A 22,167-nucleotide genomic window follows, 5' to 3' on the forward strand; every position below is an offset into this window, starting at 1 on the left:
AACGATCCGTCCGTCCCATCTTCTGATTATTGCATCCCCGATCTCCTTCATCGTTTCCCCCTCCCCCGCAAACCCTGGTTGAATCAGGGAGATCGATCCCAATCCTCTTTCTCTTCAGCTGCCTCATGCGGTATGTCCTTTGCAGGTAGTCTGCCTTGCCCCGAATAGTGCTCGGGAAACCATGGACCCATCACCCCAGGGGAGCTCGAGCAGTGTTACCGGTAAATAAGCCCCGTTCCCGCTCGATGTACTTGTGCTACACGTTGCTCACTTTTCCACCACCGCTGCTTCCAGTCGAGTATACTGATCCGTCCGGCCTTTTCCCCGCCCTTCAGCCTGTTCTCGCCAACAAACTCCCGCTCAGGAATCTACACTGGAAATCACCTACTCGTCCTGTCCGGTCCATTGAGTCCCTGCGAATTGGCTTCGTACCTGCGCAGCATGAAGCGGACGAGCAAAATGCCTCCACCGATACAGCTGGAACCGCAGTGACACATCGCCGGCACCAGATTCCTGGACTAAGACAAACGCCATACCTGAAGATCTTCCTCCTTCGATGCGACGACAACGACACCTACAAGGCTACCGCGCGGCGGGCATTGCGGGATTGGATCAAGTCTCACGCCTCCACCTCCCTATCCAATACCACCACAAGTAGCCAGGAGAAGCACGATGCGTTCGACTGGCTTATCTTACACGTAGTGCAGGATGGGGAGGGCGCCGCACAAGCCGCCCCAGCTTCCAAATGGGGGCGCACCACCACGACGGTCTTAGAAAAGGTCAGGGCGGATTTCAATGGCGCGTCCAAGTCCGCCGTTGATCGCGTGGCTCAGATTCGTCTGCCTAAACAAGACAGCGTTGTCAAGCCGCCAGAGCTGGCCGATCAAGTCGAGGACTTTGTGGAGAAGATGAAGAACGCGATTCTGTCGGCTTTTGACCTGCGTGTTGCACAGTATGAGGAAGACATCAAGGAGAAGGACTCACAGCGCAGTTTACCCGGCTGGAACTTCTGCACATTCTTCATCTTGAAGGAAGGGCTGGCCAGGGGGTTTGAAAATGTCGGCTTGTTCGAGGACGCTTTGCTGGGATACGATGAACTTGCCGTTGGCCTGGATACTGCCATTTCCGAGCAACTGGAAGGTACTGGTGAACAGCACGGCAGTGCTTTTTTGACCCACAGCAAAGACTGGCAGCAATCAGCGAAACAGGCCCTTGAGTTCGAGAGTGACTCTGCACCAAAGGATGAAGATGATGCCGAGCCGGTATCGGTCCCCAGCCTTGACTCGAGTGACTTCCCAATCGATTCGAACAAGAAACCTTATCGTGAAATGATCCTGGCAAGCAACATCTCTATCTTTGACTTCCGCACGTATGTCTTCTCTCGACAAGTCACTCTCCTTCTCCGAGCAGCCAGGGCTCCATCTCTGGTCAATCAAGAAGCAGAGAGGAACAAGAACTCAGCCAACAAAGCCACGAAGGCTGAAAACTTGATGCTGCTTTCTCAGGTCTGTGCCAGAGCCAATGAGTTCATCAGCCTTGCGGCACGAACCTTGAGGTCTGATCTTGAAACGGGCCTGAGTGAAGTGGATAGCGCCGCAAAGCACGAGGTGATTGACAATATGGTGTCGTCTTGGGTCTATGCTGCTGCCTCTCAAATCCTTGCCCAGACTTTCACACCAGCATTGACGCTTCCGGAGACCACCTGCCATGTCGCGAACAACGAATCGGGGACTACCAAGTCCGTAGAAGGCGCAGGGGAGCTTCCGAAACGAACTAGCTCGCTTATGAACTCTTCTGCAGCGCGTTCACGGTCTGGGACATCGGATGTCTTATCGTCTGAGAGCCTTTCGGTCTATGCTCGGCCGGGTTTGGAGGTACCCAAACCGACCGCCAAAACTGGCTCCGAGCAGTTGGCTTCCGGGAGAGGGGATCTATATCTCATGGCTCGACGGGCTTTGGAGGAGGTTTCTGGTAGGTGTGGCTGGAAAGAGAAATGGAATGAACTCCGTCTACTTTTTGATGAGGGGAATAATGCAGAAAACGACATGGCTGAGGTCAGCCTTGACGATGAACCACAGGCAGCCTCAAGAGATGTACCAGAACCCAGGTATCTCTGTGGTATCTCTCTTCCTGCGTTAAGGGTCGCTCTTCGTTCAAGGAAAGCTTTTCGGGTGCATTTCGAAGACCTGACGGACCAGATGTATCGGCATCATATTTCTGCCAATCGCAGCAACTCAGCGCACGCCGCGCTTGCCGACATGGCCCTTCTACGGTATCGGCAGAGTGACTATGGCGCGGCTGCCTCATACTTCCACCAATTGACTCCATTCTACGGCAACAAACACTGGTCTGTCCTGGAGGGTGTCATGTTGGAGATGTATGCGCGTTGCTTGAAAGAGCTAGATCGTAGCGATGAATATGTCCGGACGATTCTCCGCCTTCTTGCTAAATTCGCCGCTTGGACGGAGTCAAACTTGTCAAGCCGACAAAAAACACTAGATGCATCTCACATCTTTGCCGAAAATGCTTTGGTCTCCGAGTATGTTGATGAGCTTTTCAGGGCCTCCGGAGCTTTGAACAAGGAAGTGTTCGCACCGATGACTGATTTTTTTGGGGACCTCAAAGTCAAGCCGACCATTGCCCATTATGAAGATAAGGACGGGTTTCAGCTGCAGCTTGCCTTGAGGTTCCTTCTCGGGAAGCGACTGGAGATTGACTCGCTTAAGCTGCGGTTAGTCAGTGCATCTGGTCCTCAGACCAACGAGCATTGGTTGGAAATGTCAACGGGGATGACGATCAGATCGTCATCGACGAAGGTTCTGGTCGACTCATCAGTGAGTATCACTTGCTTATGTCCAGCTCTCCTTTCAGTGTACTGACATGCGGGGGGAAAGACTTCACTACAAGGGAAATACTACGTGGACCGCATCGAGATACGTGTGAAGAATCTCATCTTCACGTCAACAAGTGGAAAAAACGCCTCACTACCTATAGGGTTTAGAGAAGCAATAGAGGCAGAAGAGGACGATAGCCGCCCGTATATCTATTGTTTTCCGCCACCGAATGGCCTGCAGGCAAAGATAGTTTCCCCGCACCTTGTCAATTTGCAAGAAATGCGGACGCTGGAGCTGGAACTCAACAGCGGATGGAACAATATCAGAACAGGCACTCTGCGTGTGAGACCAGCCACTGCTGGTCTGCGACTGAGGATCACGGAAGCAGAGTTGATAGAAGGCGAAATCCAAATCAAAGCCAACAGCGATTCAGGTACCATAGAATTCACGGAACTGAACCCCAACTCATTCGTTCGGCTCCGGGTCCCATATACCGTCGAGGAGCATCAACCAACACTGTCCGCTAGAGCAGAGGTGGTTTACAAAACAGACAGCGGGCTGTTTTCATACTCTTCCATTCACAACATAACCTCGGCCTTGCCGATCAGTGTCAACGTGCAAGATATTTTCAAGAACAGCGTGCTCTTTTCCCGATTTACGATCAGCCCGGCGTTGATGATTCCTCTGCGCATTTCGAAATGCAGCATCCCAAGCTCAGACGCCTACGAGGTGCAGTCGAGCATCGGCGATTCTGTGGCGTTAGATGTATTTCCCAAGCAGCCCGCGTCCCTGATTTACAAGATCCGCCCGAAGCAGGAACATGTCTCCTCCCCTGGGGCCCGGCGTTCGCTGCGACTCAGTGTGGATTTTACATGTGTGGACGACGAATGCGTGGACGCCGTGGAGAGAACATTCCGCTCCAGCGTTATGGCCAGTGAATTCCAGCCGTACAGCACGCTGCTAACCTCGCATATTGTCGAGGCGTTCCGCACGCAACTGTCAAACTCCGACATGGAGATCATTGGTCTGGTCCGGGAGGTGGAAACCTTGAGTTATGCAAAGGTTCGATGGGAGGGGTTGCTGGGTGCGCTGAAGGAGCCAATCCAAGGACTGAAAACTTGGCTCCAGGAATGGCACAAGGTAAGAAAGCCGCCAGCACATTGTCCCTTTCTTTCTTTCCCATCGTGGAAATGCTCAAAGTGGATCGTTCAAGACGCTCTTCTAACGTACACAGCGTAATCCAATAATTCGTCTCCCGGAATCACCCACAGTGCTCAAGAGACACATCGTCATCCCCGTTGATATTCCCGAGATCCAGGTTGTCCACACGGCTGAGCTCCGCCTCACGAATTTGACCGACCAACCGCGATACGCCGCGGTTGGCCAAATGATCGCCGCTGAACTCAGCATCTCTCACACTCGACGCTGGAGCTCAGCTGAACAGCGTGCGAATCCAGACGGACCACTGGAATTTACGTACGAGCTTCATGCCAATCCGGACTGCTGGCTGGTGGGCGGTCGACGTCGCGGGAATTTCACCGCCAATGAGGGAGAGACTAAGACCTTTGCGATCATGCTTCTCCCCCAGAAGGCTGGCCACCTCCTCCTCCCTGGGCTCGAGCTTCGAAGCTTTGTACCACCATCGGCCTCGTCAGCGGGAGCCCCGCCGCCACCCACTCCCTCGAAGCCTCAGCCCTCGACTGGGGGGCCGATGGCAGATCCTGGGACCACCCCGAGTCTTCTGCAACGACGACCCATTCCGTGCGAGGTAGACTACCGTAACCATGGGGAGACAGTTCTTGTTCTCCCCGATCTGCGAACGACGACTGTGAGTCTTTCCCTCTCTGGCGGCAGCCATGGTGGTGCCTGGTTAGTCGACTCTGAGCGGCTACACCAATCTGTGAAGAGTACCTAGCGTAGTAGTGATCATGGGGTGTTGCGACTCATCTGTACATAGAGCTTAGTTATTAGATATATATCCTTACGTATTTATGGCAAATGCTACATGCAGAGTTGAACATACAGTATACAAGATAGCACCGATGCCTCGGAATGGATGAGAACTTCAATGATCCTACACATTACTTGTAAGTGGCTTGATGTGTTCAGAGGCTCCACACAGTATACTCCGTATAGTATGGAATCCTGCGAGGTGGCGATGTTAAAGACTGATTGATCTTCTTATCGCACCTCGCCTCCACTTATCGATCGACAGCATTGATTGCAGCCAAGAAATGAAAATTTCATTCCCAGACGGAAACCATCTTACCAACTCAAAATTACGAGCACCAGCCTTCCCAGCAGGGAAAGAACCACCTACTACTCCGTACCCAGGACGATAAACTAAACCATACAGTTTAGCACGCCCCCAATTTCTCATCAAATGACAAGTCGGCTCATTCCTCTGACTTCGACTTCTCATCCAGCCACCCCAGAGCCAGCCGAGGCCCATCAAAGGGAGGTGGAAAGGGAGGGAGTGGAGCACTCAAGACCTGAGGGAACTTTGCCAGAGAGAAGGGTGGGGCGGGGGGACCCAATCTCTCAACAGAATCGCTGGGCTGCCCCAACAGAAGTTTTGACATGCATTGGGGCCCGGAGGGGGGGGGGGGGGGGTTCATTCTTCCCGTGCAAAAATTCGACACATGATTTACTGGGTTGTTTGTCTTTCGGTATAGGGGAGTTCCGGGCTCAGGTCATCTTTTAGTTGGCATTTCGCAATTGGCCAGGGAATTCATCATCTACAGAACATGCGGAATAAGCCAATTTACTCGTGTAGTGTATCTGGTGATCTTTGTCTTTGTGTTGCGTGGTTGGGAGGCTCATTTAGGTCTGCTGATTGTCGGTGGAACCCTATCCTTGGCTCTTGACTTTTGATTTTATTCATGTCTGTGTGGTGTGTGCTGGTGATGGATATCCATCCCGTTGAGGTGGTTAGCAACTTACTGAGCAGTGGTATCCGCCAATCCTTGACTCGTTCGCATTAGATGTGGCGACCACGCGCCGCCGGGGATCTTCTTTCTAGATGGGCTAATCAGACTGGCCGAAGCAGAAGCAGAAGCAGAAGCAGAGTGGAAGCGCAGGATCTCCTTGTCCCACTTGCCCGTAACTAGTTCTTCGATTCTCAACTTCTCCTCTGCTGGGCAGGACGACTAGTTCCAAACTCAGACTCCGTACGGTACACTGAGTGGATTGGATGAGAGCACCTTCGCTCAGCTGAGATGAGATAAGATCAGTGGTGGTGAGTGACGAGGACATGTAGTCTTGACGCTGATTCTCCCCGAGATGGCATGTGAAAATGTAAAACACCACACCCCCGAGTCTTCTTGTTGGGGAAGTGCGGACTGATAAGGTGATGATAAGCTCCGCATTAAGCTTATAACCGAAGTCATCTCCGGCTTTTTTTGCCTTTGTCTCTCTGGAGGCTCGTTCATGATGACGGCCGACAACCAAAGCTCGGATGATGGAAAGACGAATCAGACGGATGGCGATATCATTGACAAGAAGTCGTCCGCGGTAATGCTTTTTGTTCTTTGATTGCTGAAGCTGAATCGCAAGGACCAAAAACAGAAATAAAGAATCAAAGTGGAATTGTTGAGAAGCCACAATTCGGCAGCGCGAAGCTCATTGGCCGCGGCGGGCGGTGAAGGCTTCATCCCTCCGCCCCCCTCCGGTTCTCGGTCCCTGGTAAGGTAAAGCAGGTAATGCCATGAAACCATCTTGTGGTATTATTGCAACCCAGGAACTTCGGATTTGAAAATGCAGATGCCGGCCGGCCACATGGGATGAATCCATTTACCCACCACCCATGATCCCATCTTCTGTTGCGGTGAGAAAAAAGACCTGCAGACTCCAGATCCTCAGCCACCCGCAGGTCGTACGACTATTAGTCAGACTCTCTGCTTCCAGATCAGCCTTATCTGACCACGAGGTGGCGAGGGCGAGCTCTCCCATCGTCCCCCTATACTCACTCTGAGTAACTCCGTACTACATCGTAGATTTCAGCCAGTCCTAAGGGGAGGCAGTCGGACTAAGGTGTCCCGACAGTCTTCCTCATACTCCGTAACTTAGAGTCAAGATCGGATCCCACTTGTGCGGCGCTGCGGTCATTACAGTAGGCTCTGCATAGCCATGCATCTCAGCATGCACCTTGAAACTTAGATTCAGCTGGCACAGCCAGTCAATAATACTCAGCTCAACCTCGGCAGTCCCGTGCATTCACAGTAAACAGGACTGGCACGATTGACGGCAGCTGTTTCTTGTGAGTATGAGGAGTTTTCCCAATACACAGTGAGGGTTGAGTTGATTATAGTGCATGGAGCATGATGGTGTGTCAAATACTCCGTACATGATTGCAAAATACCGGCAGTGGTAACAAACCAGGTGGCATTCCTGAGCCAACGGACCAATAATGGCAGTCCCAACTGATGCAAAAATTTCTGAGCGGGAGATCCCCCGTACCAAAGTGTAACAAGGGCCAGGGGCGGCCGATTGTTTGTTCTGGATGGAGTCAGATTCTCTCTTTCTTTGCCTGCCTGGTCTTTCTTCGCCTCCCTTTCCCTTATTCTTTTTTTTTTTTTTTCTTTTCTTTTTGCAAATTTAATATATTTTTTTTTTCCCTTTCCCTTCTCTGGATCAATCAATCGCCGGACTCCCCCCTCCCCCGGGTTCTGTGTTGAACCACCACCTGAAATTATCAAACCTCTTTTTTTCTTCCTCTTTCTCGCCTCCCTCCCATCCTTTTTCTTTCCCTCCTCGCCCTCCTCTCGTCCTCCTCTTCTTCATCCTCTCTCTCCCTATCCGGCCAAGGCTGTTTCTCCGAGGTGGTCAGTCAGGATCATCTTGCTGCCCCTATCTTCTTCGTCATCCTCCCTCCCTAGTATCTCCTTGCTGTGTGGAAACTCCTTCCGTCCGGTGCATCTCGACCCTCTTAACCTCGGGGTCTCTTTGATCAATTGGTGAGTGAGAGTCGAATTCTTTCCATAGAACATGTGAAAGTCACAGTCAGTGCATCAGACAACCTGTGCTAACTCTTCATTGAAGCTTTAGTCTTCTCTCGTAAAGCTTGCCAGCCCACAAGAGGACGAACCGCACAACATGTCCTCCACAGCTCTTCCCAAGCGCGTTGCGCTGCACCGCAACCCTACCACCGACTCCTCGGTGGCCAGCTCCATCGCTCCTTCTCCGATGGACAGCCCGCGCCAGTCTCCTTCGACCACCTCTCTGTCGTCGCTGGCTTCCGAGGCCGAGGCCCGCAGCAAGATGCTGGACACCTATGGCAACGAGTTCAAGATTCCTGATTTCACCATCAAGCAGCTCCGCGATGCCATTCCCGCTCACTGCTTTGAGCGCCGGGCCACGACCAGTCTGTACTATGTCTTCCGCGATTTGTTCTGGCTGGCCACCATATTCTATGTCTTCCACAACTATGTGACCCCGGAGAACATCCCTTTCACGCCCCTTCGCACCGGATTGTGGGCCCTTTACACCGTCGTGCAGGGACTCTTTGGAACGGGTATCTGGGTTTTGGCCCACGAGTGTGGACACCAGGCCTTTTCCCCCTCCAAGGTCCTGAACGACACTGTTGGTTGGGTTCTGCACTCTGCTCTGCTGGTGCCTTACTTCTCCTGGAAGATCTCTCACGGAAAGCACCACAAGGCCACTGGTAACCTTGCCCGCGACATGGTCTTCGTCCCCAAGACTCGCTCGGAATTCGCTACCCGCGTTGGCAAGGCTGTTCACGAACTGAACGATCTGATGGAGGAGACTCCCATCCTGACTGCGTCCAATCTGGTCCTCCAGCAGCTGTTCGGCTGGCCCATGTACCTCCTCACCAATGTCACCGGCCACAACAACCACGAGCGTCAGCCCGAGGGTCGTGGCAAGGGCAAGAAGAACGGCTACTTTGGCGGGGTCAACCACTTCAACCCCTCCAGCCCCCTGTACGAAGCCAAGGACGCAAAGCTCATCTTCTTGAGCGACATCGGTCTTGCCATCACTGGAACCGTTCTGTATCTCATTGGCTCCAAGTACGGCTGGATGAACCTTTTGGTCTGGTACGGTCTCCCCTACCTCTGGGTGAACCACTGGCTCGGTAAGTTTTCGCTTCCCTGATTTTCGCTTGGTCAGACAAGGGCTAATCTCTTTCACTAGTTGCCATCACCTACCTTCAGCACACCGATCCCACCCTCCCCCACTACCACCCTGATGTCTGGAACTTCGTCCGTGGTGCTGGCGCCACCATCGACCGTGATTTCGGCTTCGTCGGCCGTCACATTTTCCACGGCATCATCGAGACCCACGTTCTCCACCACTATGTCAGCACCATCCCCTTCTACAACGCGGATGAGGCCAGCGAAGCCATCAAGAAGGTCATGGGCAACCACTACCGTACCGAGGCCCACACCGGATGGACCGGATTCTTCAAGGCCCTGTGGACCAGCTCCCGTGTCTGCCAGTGGGTTGAGCCTACTGAGGGCGCTGAGGGCGAGAGTGCCGGTGTTATGTTCTACCGTAACATCAACGGTATCGGTGTCCCTCCTGCCAAGGTTGCCCAATAGATCCGTTTTCGGTTAATACATAGAACGCGTGTCAAATATTTTTTTTTTTTTTTTTTTGCTTTTTTCCCCTCATTGTCCCGGCGGGGGAAATGTCGGCTTCTTGTGTTCAATCTTTTTTTTTCGTGGTGCTCTCGCAGGATCGAACTGGCCGCGATATGAACAGCACTCGTCGGGACTTCATCAGAGTGTCTGGGAACTGATCGATTGGCATTCGAGCGCTGAAGGCGTATAAGGAGTGGAAGGGGAAGCAGGCAGGGGTCGGGTTTATCGTGATTGTTCGATTTGATGTTTAGAAAACACAAAAAGCAGTCATCCTTTCTTGAGTCGGCCATTATCAATATCTTTTTTGGTGTCATTTCATTCCCTTTCCCCATCCAGATGTCTCTCACTATTCATCATCATCTTGTACAAGTATGACTTCTGAGCTCCATAGATTTAATATCTGCATCACCCAGTACTTCATCCCTTTTGAACATCCTGCAAAGTCGTCGGGTGAGTATAAATCGAAACGCTCGTCGTAGGATGTGACGTTGCACAATGACATGACGTTGACCCAATCGATAGTCCCTGCGAAAGTCGATTGACTGAGATGACTGTCATCGACTCACTAGGAAAGATAGCATAGTGGGGAAGATCAGAAAGTCGGCGGGGGCATGATTCAGACTCTAATCTGTTTAAGAGAGAAAAAGATGAAGGCAAAGTCTGGGACGCGGGAAGACAAGAGGGGGAGGGGCAAGGGGGCGGGAGGGGGGGGGACATCAAATCTCCCAATGGAAACAGGATTGAAACAAAATCCTTTATCCCTTTTAAACTAGAAGGTACTAAAGGAAAAAGAAAAGGTTCTCCCGCCCGCGGGGGGGGCTTCCGTCCGTGCCGGAGGGAAGAGCTGGGGATGATTGGAGTGGGGAGGGACACTAGTCTCATTTTGGAAGTGACCAGGTTCAGGGTCTAACGAATTGGAATTGTTGCGGAAATCGAGCGGGTTTTCCTTTCCGCTGTAGGGTTCAACTTGGCGCCGCTTTTTGCTCACTGAGTGGCCCGGAGCGTGGGGGAAGCATAGAATTATGTGCTCTAAGTACATCCTAAGTGATCCCGGATTGCTCTAGAAGTCAATGCTGGAGAAAGTAAACTGGTTATCCTGAGAGCTCGTCTGGGTCCCAGCTACAGTGAATTCAGGCGAAAAATCTCAAGGGACGGGGGCTGGATTGGACAATGCCTTGGATCTCTGTTTGCAAGCTTGCTACTAAATCAGAGAGTATTATATCTAGAGATCAGGGAGAAGATATCAGGGCTAGTACTCGAGGAACCAGAATAATGATTCGAGGAATTCAAGTAATGAGGGTCGTGTATTTCAGTTCGCTAGCACATAATGTCCAAAATCCTCGGCCAATTCTCCATATCTGAGATTCGACCACTACGTTGTCTGGCTTAATATGGAGATGCCCTCACAACTTCTTGGGCTAGCTGCCGCCAGCTTCCTGTCAGGATACTGTACACGTTGTCACTTTGATAGTGAATATATTCACTATATATTAATCGGTTGAGATCGTATGGATAAGTCCTCGGGAGAACCCCAATCTCACGAATCATCCTAGCCATCGACCTCATGCCTGTGCTCCTTGCTTCTAAGCTCTGCATGCACAGTGATCGCAGCAAAGATCGTAGCCAGTCCAGCCAACGTGGTGCTAAGCAACACGGTGGCTTTGATCCCCTGCATATACGCCCCGGCGACGATTGACAAGGTATCACCGTCAAACCTCTGCGCCAGCCCCGCGGCGCCCGCCTCGAGCACCGCCGCCAAATCCACCTTCCGAGACCCTTGGTGCAGATGCGCCGCGACCTCATTGGTGAGCAGACACTGCGCGAGCTGCAAGAAGACACAGCCGCCCAGCAACTGAAAGAACAGCGTCACAGCGGTGGCGACGGACAAGTTTGCGGGATCGTCCTTCACCACCATCGCCTGGTTGAGGATGATGGGGATCTGGCACGCAATACCGACCCCGGCGCCGACCAGCACCTGCAGCCCGGCCCAGGTGGCCACCGGGGTGGAGGGCGTCAGTGTCCACAGCGGGCCCGCGCCTGCGGTCGTGAGGACCGCGCCCAGCAGCATGGGGATCCACCCTACCGCGACGTCCATGGACATGTACCATCCCGACAGGGCGGAGAACAGCCCACAGCCCAGCACGAGGGGCACGGTGCGAAGGCCCGACGCGGTGGCCGACAGGTTGCGGACTGCCTGGAAGTACAGGGGGAGGTTGTAGAGCAGCACGAAAAAGCCCGCCGCCAGGAAGAAGATGACCCCGCAGTGGAGGGCCATGCGGCGATAGCGGCGAAAGAGCGGGAAGGGGAGCACCGCGGCGTTCTCTTTGGCGCGCCACTGCTGCACCAGAAACAACAGCCCTAACACCCCGCTGGTGACCAGCGTTCCGACGACCCCCGCATCGTGCCACGGCTTGGCGGCCCCGCCCCATTCGAGCGCGAGAAGGTAGCAGGTCAGACTCCCCGTGAAGAGGATAATGCCGGGGAGGTCGAGTCGCGTGCCGATGGTCTTCCACGGGGCAGCCGAGTGGGCCAGGGAATGGGCGGTGGTGGTCGGCCTCCAGACCACGGCGACGGTGGCCATCGTGACCCCACCAATGGGCAGGTTGATCCAGAAACACCACCGCCAGGTGCTGCTGGAAGTCAGAATCCCGCCAATGGCCGGACCCACGAAGCTGGCGACCGCATAGCTGATGCCGAAGACGGCCGTGAGCACCGAGCGCCACCGCGGGGGCGCGGCGATGGCGAGGATCGTGTAGGCCCCCGACGAGACCCCCGCCGCCCCAAGCCCCGCGACGGCGCGCCCCGCGGTCAGGGTTGCGGAATTGTGGGCCAGAGCGCAGATGAGGGAGCCTGCTTCGAATAGAGTCATGGCCACCAGGAAGCTGGGCTTGAGCCGCGTCAACTCGTAGATGGTGCCCCAGGGGGCTTGCGTGGCCGCATTCGTCAGGAAAAAAGCTGACCCGTACCAGCCGTCGCTGCTCACCGAGCCAAACTCCTGGGAGATGCTTGGGATTGCGGTCGAGACGATGGTGGTGTCAATTGCGACGAGGAAGATGGCCATTCCCAGCCCCAAGACCAGGGCGCCGAGCCGCCATCCGAGGAGGTGGGTCGCGTGAGAGCAAGATGAGGAGCCGGGGGTGGAAGTTGGGATAGGAGACTCTTTCACAGATATGTTTGTTTCGTCTGCGAGATCCTCTACCGCGGGCTTTTCAAGGGCGTCCATTGTGTGAATGGTACGGTTTAAACCGGTCACGGAGAAGGGTTGCAAACGTGCTGCACGAGAATACTTGTGCTACTATCAAATGCGTTCACAACAGTTTTATCTATCTAGTTAACATTCTGTCTAGAGCCATGCTGCCTAACCACGTAGAGGGTCAATTATGTCTATGGTAATCCGCTGGAGTCATCCCTTGCTACTCGGCATTGGCAGGGATCAACGATAGTGAATTATATGAAGGGGCTATCAGCAAGTAAAACACTCACTATCTAGATGCTTGGCCCGCGGGCTGTTGGGGAGTCGGGACTTGCTAATACATCCTTCTTCAGTCTGAATCTTACACATCACATTCCTTGCCAAATTGATGTGTCACCTGACCCAACCTGACTACTCCTTGCTGGGGGCCACATGTGCTCTGAAGAAGCTCACGCCTGCTCGATTGGCTGGCAAAAACTCCCGTCAGTTGACCAGCGGTCTTCTAGAACCCGCACTTGCACCGGCTTGCTATTCACTGCCACTGCATGATCCACCCAGCTCATATTAGATTCGTCGGTTTCGTGCAACTGCAGCTCGAAACGGCCGAATATATGCGCCAGCGTCAGTGCAGCTTCCTGATATGCCAATCTGATGAGGTTCAGTGCCGATGTTAGTCGCATTCAAGGTGCCTTTGGGCGATCTGCTGTTTCCCAGTCGAGCGGAGCACTTACGGGCTTCCAATACACTGGCGCGACCCCTTGCTGAATGCAACCAGCCATCGATCCAGTGCCTTGCCCTTCTCTCCGAGCCAGCGCTCAGGCTGGAACAAAGTAGGCTCGGGGAAGATATCCGGATTGTCATGGATGGATCGATGCGTGATCGAGACAATAGTCTATCTTGCTTAGCTGCTAAGTTCTCTCCGTTGTCATGTCAAAACTGGCTTAGCTTACTCCTCCCGGCAAGAAATAGTCTTGGACCCGGACTCCAGCTGCTGGGACTACTCGGGGAGTGATTCCTGGAATGGGTGTACTGAGTCTGAGAGTCTCCTTGATCACCGCGGTCTAGAATCAGCGCGGGAGAAAAGGATGGTCAGCTTCGAATAGCGAGAGAGCACAAAGTACTTGCCAGATAGGGCAATTTCCGGACTTCTTCCCATTTGCACGCAGCACGATCGAAGAGCAAGTGAGTATCCAGCTCGTTACGCAGGCGAGCCAGAGCGCAAGGGTTGGTGAGGAGATAGTAGGTAGCGCTCGTGAGCGTATAGGCGGAGGTGTCACTGCCAGCAATAATGAAAAGAGCAGCCTCGTCAATAAGCTCCTCCGAGGTTCTTGATTCATAGCCCTTCTGCTCATTGGGCTGCAACATGGCATCGAAAATAGTGGTAATCCCGTCAGAAGTGGTCAGATGGCCCCGAGAGCGCCGCTGCCTGACTTCGTCCACCCAGGACTCACATTGCTGGTGGAGCGTCAACTTCCCCTTGCACCGTCTAGAAAGTCTTCAGCGTGCAGCTCACCTGGCGGAATCGCGCATAACCAGGGAAATTCAACGCGATTTTATTAACTATTGGAAAATGTTTCACTAATGAAGTTAGTAAAAGTTCACAGGGCTCCAAGGCGCCCAAAGTTAGATATTAACTCACCAAGCCACATCCGATCTGTGAACTGATCGATACTCGTAATGAGTTCATGCGGGCGCTCGTAATCGTCAACGAACATGCCGTGCTGCCCAAACAGGGTCACGTAGATTACGTCCATCTGACTTCTGATGAGTCCAATTATCTTCGGCTCAAAAGGGTCCGATCACTCACCGCAAGGCATCGATATAGTTGCTGGATCTGGATCGGGGAACCGGTCTGCAGACCGTCGACAATTTTGCTGGCAGCTCGGAGAACTACTCGATGGATGCGAGGCGCGCAAAGGTCAAGAGCAGCCGGTGAAAATAGCGGGGCGATTGTATTACGAAAGACCCGATGCTTTTGCGGATCCAGTATTGATATCAGGGAGTTTGGGTAGCCCAGTGCTTTGTAAAAGGAGGGCGCTTTGCGGTAATCTGTCCCAGCACGGTAGACACTGTGCCCATGAGTCAGTTCAACGTTTGCACTTCGTTGATTTCCGCTCACATGTTATAGAAATCTGGGTCATTCACATGAACGTGATTGGGTGAAATGCGGATTACGGGCGATCCTTAATCAGTTAGCGAGATCGACGATAGAATGAGCATCAAGCACTATAGTAAGAAATAGGAGGGTAGGCATCACCCACTGTATTTTTGATGCAGGCGAGGCAAGGTCTGCACCAATGTACCGTTCTCGATGACATCGAAATAAAACTCCCACCATTCTGTAAGGCCGGCCAGAAGGGGACCTGGGATTTGGCGCAGCGGGTGCCAGTAAAGACGGTTCAGGGCCAACCATCCTGCCCTCAAAGCCAAGACAAAGATCAGGCTCACCCCGATCTGTTTCAGGTCGCCCCAAGACTCTGGAAGAAATGAGGTCAAATAACGGAATTCAAAGAAAGTCATTGCTTTCTGGAGTGATTGATGTCAAGTAGCTTTGGGTTCCGAGGAGGGTTAAGCTCGAATCTTAGGGTCATATTTAACCACGATTCTGGCGGTGTAGGGAGCATCAGAGTTCATGAATGCATTTTCCCTTCAGGTCTTAGTCGAGCTTTCTCAAAGTAACCTAGAAAGCCACTTGACCCTCCAACCGTCTGGAAGGAGATGTCCGAGCGAGCCATTAGATCAGACCTCTGATTCTCCGTAAGCCCAATTCGAAGCGCAGCGAGTACGCCTGAAGCTCCTGCAAGGGTCCTCTGATCAATGCTTGCAGATACGAGAAGATATGTCACTTGTATCTCCGCCGAATCTCGACTAGATTGATTTTCTCCGGAATATAAGGAGATTCAAGTCCGAGAGTTCCAAGGATGGACAGTGCCATAAGCCACTCGCTTACGACAACCGAGATCCCTTTGTCGAATCATGTCAGAAACCTATTTCGGTGTTCCAATGCACGATGAAAAGCAATTGGCAGCTGTTCAAGTAGGAGCCGTACTTGACAATGAGGCAAATGTGGTCGAAGAGCCCGCGCTCCAGTATGACTGCATTCATGATTTGATAAGCCGACGCTGCCAACAACAACCGAATCACTGTGCTATTCGTGCTGGTACAACAAAATGGACCTACGCTGTCGTTGAGGGCCTCTCAAACAAATTCGCTAGACACTTGATAGAGAGAGCGAATGTCATATCAGGTCAAATAGTACCAATTTGTCTTCCGAAGTCAAGATGGGCCGTCATCGCAATGCTAGGAGTACTCAAAGCCAACGCCACTTTCGTCTTGCTAGAACCAACGAGCCCAATCCAGCGTCTGAGAGCGCTTTGTGGGCAAGTTGGGGCAACCGTGATTGTGGGTTCGAAAGAGCTATCAGACTTGGTGGATTCACTCGAGCTGAAGAGCACAATCTTCATCGATGAGCAAACCACATGGCAAGGTCCCAACAACACTCCCAATGTCCAAGATAGACGAAGCTCACCATCCGACATTGCCTACATCGTCTTTACATCGGGGTCAACCGGATGTCCTAAGGGCGTTGTCGTCGACCATGCAGCGTTCACCACCGCCGCCCACGACTTCATTCCACGTACCGGACTTGACCAGAACTCACGTGTTTTCCAATTTGCTTCCTACGCGTTTGATGTCAGTATAGCTGATCATCTGGTCACTCTGATTGCCGGAGGCTGCATATGTATTCCGTCCGAAGAAGATCGGCTCAGCCGACTGTCCGAGTCGATGCGGGAGCTGGAAGTGAACTGGGCTAATTTAACCCCGTCAGTCGCGCGCTTGCTGAGCCCCGATCAGGTCCCAGCGCTTCAGACGTTGTGTCTCGCGGGAGAAGCTATGAAGCAAGTGGACATTGATCGGTGGGCGCGGCATGTGCGGCTGATCAATCATTATGGGCCCGCCGAATGCGCGATTGGCACCCACATTCTGTCTCGAGTGGAGCCAAAGACAGAGCCAGGGGCTATTGGAACGGCTATGGGCTGTGTTGGATGGGTGGTAGATCCACAGGACTATCATCAATTAGTGTCACCAGGCGAAGTCGGCGAGCTTCTCATCCAAGGCTCTATTGTAGCACGGGGATATATCGGAGGGAACAAGGATCCAGACTCACCATTCTGCTCACTAGTACCCCGGTGGCTACAGCATCTTTCTAGCCAGAAATGCACAGACTCGCGACTGTATCGAACCGGCGATCTAGTTCAGACCCTGCATGATGGCTCACTGCAATACCTGGGCCGCAAAGATCGCATGATCAAGATCCACGGGCAGAGGATTTACCCAGAGGAAGTAGAGCGTGCTCTACAGCAGTGTTCAGCCGCATTTCCCTACATGGCTGTCGATACTGTTGCAACCTCGACTAGTGATGTGTTGTTGATAGTATTTGTCGCGGAAGAAACATCGGCCAGGGAGCCTACCGTCCTCCCCGCCGACCCAGACCGCCTGGCTCGTTCTACCCTTCTGCAACAGCAGTTGATCGAGAGACTTCCTCATTTCATGATCCCTTCGATTTTCCTCCAAGTCAGCAACGTTGCTCTCGGCGTTTCCGGTAAGATAGATCGACGGAGATTGCAAAAGCTGCTGTCGACAAGTGTGCTCCGATCCTGGGAAACATCCAGACACTTCATAGGTCCGGCCAGCGACAAACCATGGTCGGAAAACGAGATCCTCCTTCGAGCTTTTTGGAGCGAAACACTGCAGCTGGAAACGCATCTAATCCAGCAGACTGACAGTTTCTTTGGCTTGGGAGGCAATTCGCTTCTGGCCATGAGACTCGTCGCGGCCGTCACGAAGCATGAATATACATTGACGGTGGCGGACGTCTTCCGACATCCAACGCTGAGTGACCAGGCGACGGTCCTCCGAACATGCCTTCCAACAAATACCTCCGGTATATACTTGCCATTTTCCTTGTTGAAGAACAGGTCGGAAGTCCTGCCATTAGCCGCGCAACAGTGTTGCGTATCGATCGACGAGATAGAAGACATCTATCCGTGTACCCCGTTACAAGAGGGCCTAATGGCGCTATCTGCGCAGACGCCTGGTTCTTACGTCTCCCAGCATGTGTTTCGTCTAAAGCCACACACCGACATGGTTCGTTTGCATGCAGCTTGGCATGACACGGTGCGAGACAATGATATCCTGCGTACGAGGATCATCACTGCCGTTGATGGGCGTCTTCTCCAGGCTGTGCTTCAACGGGAAATCAATATTCAGGAGCTCCATGATCTGGACATATATCTCGCCGAGGACAGTCAGAATGTGATGGCCGGCGGCGGACCACTGGCTCGAATTGCGATCAGTTCATCCTACTGCGTCATTACTCTTCATCATGTATTATATGATGGTGTTTCTTTACCACTCATTCTGAATCATTTGCAAGACAACTACCGTGGAGGCGTTGCACAGCGTATCAGCTTTGGACCTTTTGTTCAGCATATCCAGAATCAAGACGCGAGTAAGAGTTTCTGGCAGACTACTCTAGCGGACTGCAGCGCTCCCATTTTCCCTGCGCTTCCCACCGCGAGGTTCTTGCCCAATGCTTCGACAGCGATCAAACATCGCGTTCAAAATATCCGGCAGCGAGGAAGTCATACAATGCCGACCATTATTAAGCTAGCTTGGGGTCTTCTGATTGCACATCATACCCAATCCAAGGACGTGGTATATGGTCTTACTGTCAACGGCCGTGGTGCTACTGTGCAGCACATTGACCTCATGACGGGCCCAACAATTGCCACAGTACCACTACGAGTTCAGCTAGACTCCAAGAAGTCTGTGTTGCAGAGTTTAGACCGACTTCAGCAGCAGTCTGCTGAGATGATCCCTTTCGAGCAGGCCGGTCTGCAAGCCATCCGCCTATACAATGAAGCCACGGCAGCAGCATGTAGCTTTCAATCTCACCTCGTTGTGCAGCCCGCGCCAGCTACAATCAGGGAGGGTGTCCTTATTCCAGAAGATGGACGCTGCCTGGATGCTGGGGGAAATGCTATATTCGCAAGCTATGCTCTTTTAGTGGTCTGTACGCTTCGTGACGCTGAGAGTGCTGTTGATGTAGAGGTCAACTTCGACCCGCGTGTCCTTGATCTCTACCAGACGCGCCGCCTGGTCTACCAATTCTCGCACTTAATCCAGCAGCTGCATCGAGCAGCTCCGGATAGCATGCTTCACCATCTTGAGTACACAAGTCTCCAGGATCTTGATGACCTTCGTAGCTGGAACCAAACAATTCCAACGGCGCATGAGCGATGTTTGCATGACCTGATCCTTGAAAAGTGTGCTACACAGCCCACTGCACCTGCCATCTCAGCCTGGGATGGAGATCTTACCTACGAGGAAATAAATCGACTCTCGAATGATTTTGCCCATTTTCTGGGTAACAGCGGGGTTACTTTGAACACTATGGTCCCGTTCTGCGTGGACCGGTCCAAGTGGGCAGTTGTTGCAATTCTAGCAGTCCTTCGGGCTGGGGGTACTTGCGTGCTCATGGATCCTACCAATCCGCCATCAAGGCTCATAAGTATCATAGAAGAGACGCGAGCTGATACTATCCTTGTTTCGCCGCAACATGAATCTATGCTCTTTGGGCTAGACTGTCGGTTTATCCATATCTGCACAAATACTTTCTCTCGAGTCGTTACCGAGTCCCAGGGAAAAGAGCTGCCTATGGTCAGGCCAGAAGACCCTGCTTTCATAGTATTCACTTCTGGTAGCACGGGGAAGCCAAAGGGAATCATCGTCGAGCATCGCAACTTGGCGACGTGCGCTAGGGAGCAATACGGACCCATGGGTTACCAGCCGGACTGTCGCGTGATTCACTTCTCATCTTACACGTTCGACTTAAGCATTTACGAGACCATCATCACTCTGGTTTTTGGTGGCTGCGTCTGTATCCCATCGGAGGCCCAGCGCAACACCGATTTAGCGGGCTGCATGCGCGACTACCGAATAAACTGGGCATGCTTCACACCATCCACACTGCGGTTGTTCAGTCCTGAGGACTGTCCAGAACTGCGGACACTTTGCGTCGGTGGTGAGTCTATGACCCAGGCTCATGTCGATGTGTGGGCCAGTAAGACCACTTTGATCAACGCGTACGGCCCGGCCGAAACGTGCTTTTGCGCCGCCGGGGTGGTCGAACAAACCCGCTGGAAGCCCGGCGATGTTGGAATGATGTTTGGCGGGCTTGCTTGGATCACCGAGATTGATAACCCACATACACTGGCAGCCATCGGGGCAGTGGGAGAGCTCATAGTCGAGGGTCCGGCTGTTGCTCGGGGTTATCTGAACAATGCCCGTCTGACTCGCTCGAGCTTCATTGACGCACCTGCTTGGCTTCGCCGATGGCGACCGTCTGGAAAGGTGGGGCGACTCTACCGGACGGGCGACCTGGTACAATATGGAGAGAATGGTATCATCCGCTTCATTGGGCGACGCGATACTCAGGTCAAGCTTCGCGGGCAGCGGATTGAGCTTGAAGAAGTGGAAGCTCAGCTGCACCAAAACTTTCCTGACTCCAGAGAGTCCATCGCGGAGATGGTTCCAACTTCACCGACACAGGCTATGCTGGTTGCCTTCGTCTTACTGCCAGACGCGATTGACAACACTCAGGAAGGCTGTCTAGCTCCTGCTACGACAGCCTTTAGGGTAGCAGCCGCTCGCACTATGGACCAAATGCGTCGTCAACTGCCCACTTACATGGTTCCAAGCCTTATATTACCATTGAGAACAGTGCCATTAACCGGCACGGGGAAAATCAATCGCCGCTGTCTGCGAGAAGTTGCGTCTCGCTTGACAAGCGAGCAGAGGCTCGAGTACTCTCCGCTAGTGACTCAACAGCTGTCCTCCGACAAGCAGAAACCCGAAACGGAAAATGAGAGAATCATCCATTCCCTTTGTGCAAAAATTTTGAATCTGGAACCGGAGTCTATTAGTTTGAATGACAGCTTCTCTTGCCTAGGAGGAGACTCGATCAGTGCGATGCAGCTCGCCGCGAAGGCGAAAGCGGCAGGGATCAGATTTACCGCACGAGATGTGGTAGCTTCGAACACGATCGCAGACCTGGTCTGTCACACTGAAAACCAGTTGTTGCTGCCCAGATTCAACATCCAGACAGCGGATCTGGGCAAGGAATTTGACCCGTCGCCCATTCAGCAGCTTTTCTTTGACACCATCAAGGAGGACCTCAATCACTTCAATCAAAGCTTTACCCTCCGAGTCATCCGACCAGTGAGGTTTGACAAGTTGGATGCCGCATTCTGTACTCTGGTTTCCCAGCATGCGATGCTGCGGGCACGGTTCCGACAAGAGGTCAATGGGAACTGGAAACAGGCTGTGACTGATCAGGTCAGGCAATCCTATCGGCTGCGGGCACACATTGTTGAAACGACCGCCGACGCCCAGGAAATTATCTGCGGCAGTCAACGTGGTATCGATATCTTCTCGGGCCCCTTAATCCAGGCGGACTTAGTGACGACCAGGGTTTCGAATAAACAGTATCTTTTCCTGGTTGCCCATCATTTAGTGATGGACCTAGTCTCCTGGCGCATCATTCTGTCTGATCTCCAGGATTATCTCAGTACTGGCAGTCTGACTTTCTGCTCGTCCTGTCCGTTTCCCACTTGGACGCGCCTGCAATCGGAGTATGGAGGCACTCATCTTTTTCCCACCTCTGCATTCCCGCTTCGCATCCCGCCCGCCCCGGAGAATTTCTGGGGCGTCACCGCGGAGCAGAACACCTGGGCCAAGATTGAAACCCTCAGCTTTGATTTAGATGCGCAAACGACCAAGTCCCTTTACGCGCAGGAGGCTGCGCCGCTGCACATGTATCACACGGCACTCCTGACCTCCTTCATCCGCAGTTTTCCTGAGCGCCCTTCTCCTACGATCTACTGCGAGGGTCACGGTCGTGAGTCGTGGGATGCCATGGTGGATATCTCGCACACGGTGGGCTGGTTCACCACCCTCTGGCCGTGTCCGGTGTCCATGGAGAAACAGGCGGATAATCTGCGGTCCGCATTGGCCCAGGTTCAAGCCGTCCATGCTGCGATTCCCTATCGAGGGTGGGCGTATTTCACCTCTCGATTCACTAACGAGGAGGGTCGACAAGCCTTCGGTACCCAGGATATTCCTGAAATCATTCTCAACTATGCCGGTCTGTACCAGCAACTTGAACGCCCGGACGCGCTATTCCAGTCGACCAATGAGCTAGATGGTTCCAAGTGGGATATCGTCGGGTCAGCCAGGCGGTTCGGCCTGATCGAGGTGTCGATCGATGTCCGAGGGGATTGCCTCCACGTGGAAATGAGCATTCACCGGGATATGCAGAGGAAGAATGAATTACGGAAGTGGATGCAGCGGTGTCAGGAAGACCTGAGAGTGATGGCTCACTGGGCTCATTGATTGGAACCAAATCTAGACAGCACAACAGCAACAAAGGACAGCAATGAAGATTAGACCATCATTTATGTGGTGAACAAGTGACTAG

At 53.0% G+C, this 22,167-nt stretch overlaps 5 protein-coding genes across 5 annotated transcripts; 3 read left to right on the forward strand and 2 right to left on the reverse strand.

Annotated features, from left to right (window-relative positions):
• The first annotated feature begins 65 nt into the window (after nt 1-65).
• On the forward strand, nt 66-4,819 carry BP01DRAFT_353624 (putative TMEM1 family protein). The gene is made up of 4 exons (XM_025574232.1): nt 66-221; nt 295-2,834; nt 2,895-3,974; nt 4,069-4,819. Exons 1-4 carry the CDS (start codon nt 182-184, stop codon nt 4,747-4,749), a joined length of 4,341 nt encoding a protein of 1,446 aa, XP_025434449.1. The 5' UTR covers nt 66-181; the 3' UTR covers nt 4,750-4,819.
• Nucleotides 4,820-7,464: 2,645 nt separating this feature from the next.
• On the forward strand, nt 7,465-9,456 carry BP01DRAFT_353626 (oleate delta-12 desaturase odeA). Its single transcript, XM_025574233.1, has 3 exons — nt 7,465-7,789; nt 7,875-8,925; nt 8,985-9,456. The coding sequence occupies exons 2-3, from the start codon at nt 7,929-7,931 to the stop codon at nt 9,389-9,391; spliced, it is 1,404 nt and encodes a 467-aa protein (XP_025434450.1). The 5' UTR covers nt 7,465-7,789; nt 7,875-7,928; the 3' UTR covers nt 9,392-9,456.
• A 1,586-nt stretch (nt 9,457-11,042) lies between these two features.
• On the reverse strand, nt 11,043-12,530 carry BP01DRAFT_282635 (MDR family MFS transporter; the record flags this gene model as incomplete). The annotated part of the gene is made up of 1 exon (XM_025571443.1): nt 11,043-12,530. A coding segment is annotated over one exon (1,488 nt), but the record flags the coding sequence as incomplete, so codon positions are not given.
• Nucleotides 12,531-12,795: 265 nt separating this feature from the next.
• Nucleotides 12,796-15,390, reverse strand: BP01DRAFT_353627 (cytochrome P450). Its single transcript, XM_025574234.1, has 9 exons — nt 14,888-15,390; nt 14,746-14,809; nt 14,434-14,695; nt 14,266-14,380; nt 14,140-14,204; nt 13,752-14,081; nt 13,577-13,687; nt 13,358-13,518; nt 12,796-13,274 (listed from the first exon to the last, which is right to left on the reverse strand). The coding sequence occupies exons 1-9, from the start codon at nt 15,144-15,146 to the stop codon at nt 13,076-13,078; spliced, it is 1,566 nt and encodes a 521-aa protein (XP_025434452.1). The 5' UTR covers nt 15,147-15,390; the 3' UTR covers nt 12,796-13,075.
• A 22-nt stretch (nt 15,391-15,412) lies between these two features.
• Nucleotides 15,413-22,136, forward strand: BP01DRAFT_312471 (nonribosomal peptide synthase). Its single transcript, XM_025572483.1, has 3 exons — nt 15,413-16,619; nt 17,259-19,235; nt 19,326-22,136. Exons 1-3 carry the CDS (start codon nt 15,603-15,605, stop codon nt 22,080-22,082), a joined length of 5,751 nt encoding a protein of 1,916 aa, XP_025434453.1. The 5' UTR covers nt 15,413-15,602; the 3' UTR covers nt 22,083-22,136.
• Nucleotides 22,137-22,167: the final 31 nt, after the last annotated feature.

This window comes from Aspergillus saccharolyticus (assembly GCF_003184585.1).
Source record: "Aspergillus saccharolyticus JOP 1030-1 unplaced genomic scaffold BP01scaffold_4, whole genome shotgun sequence".
NCBI lineage: Eukaryota > Fungi > Ascomycota > Eurotiomycetes > Eurotiales > Aspergillaceae > Aspergillus > Aspergillus saccharolyticus.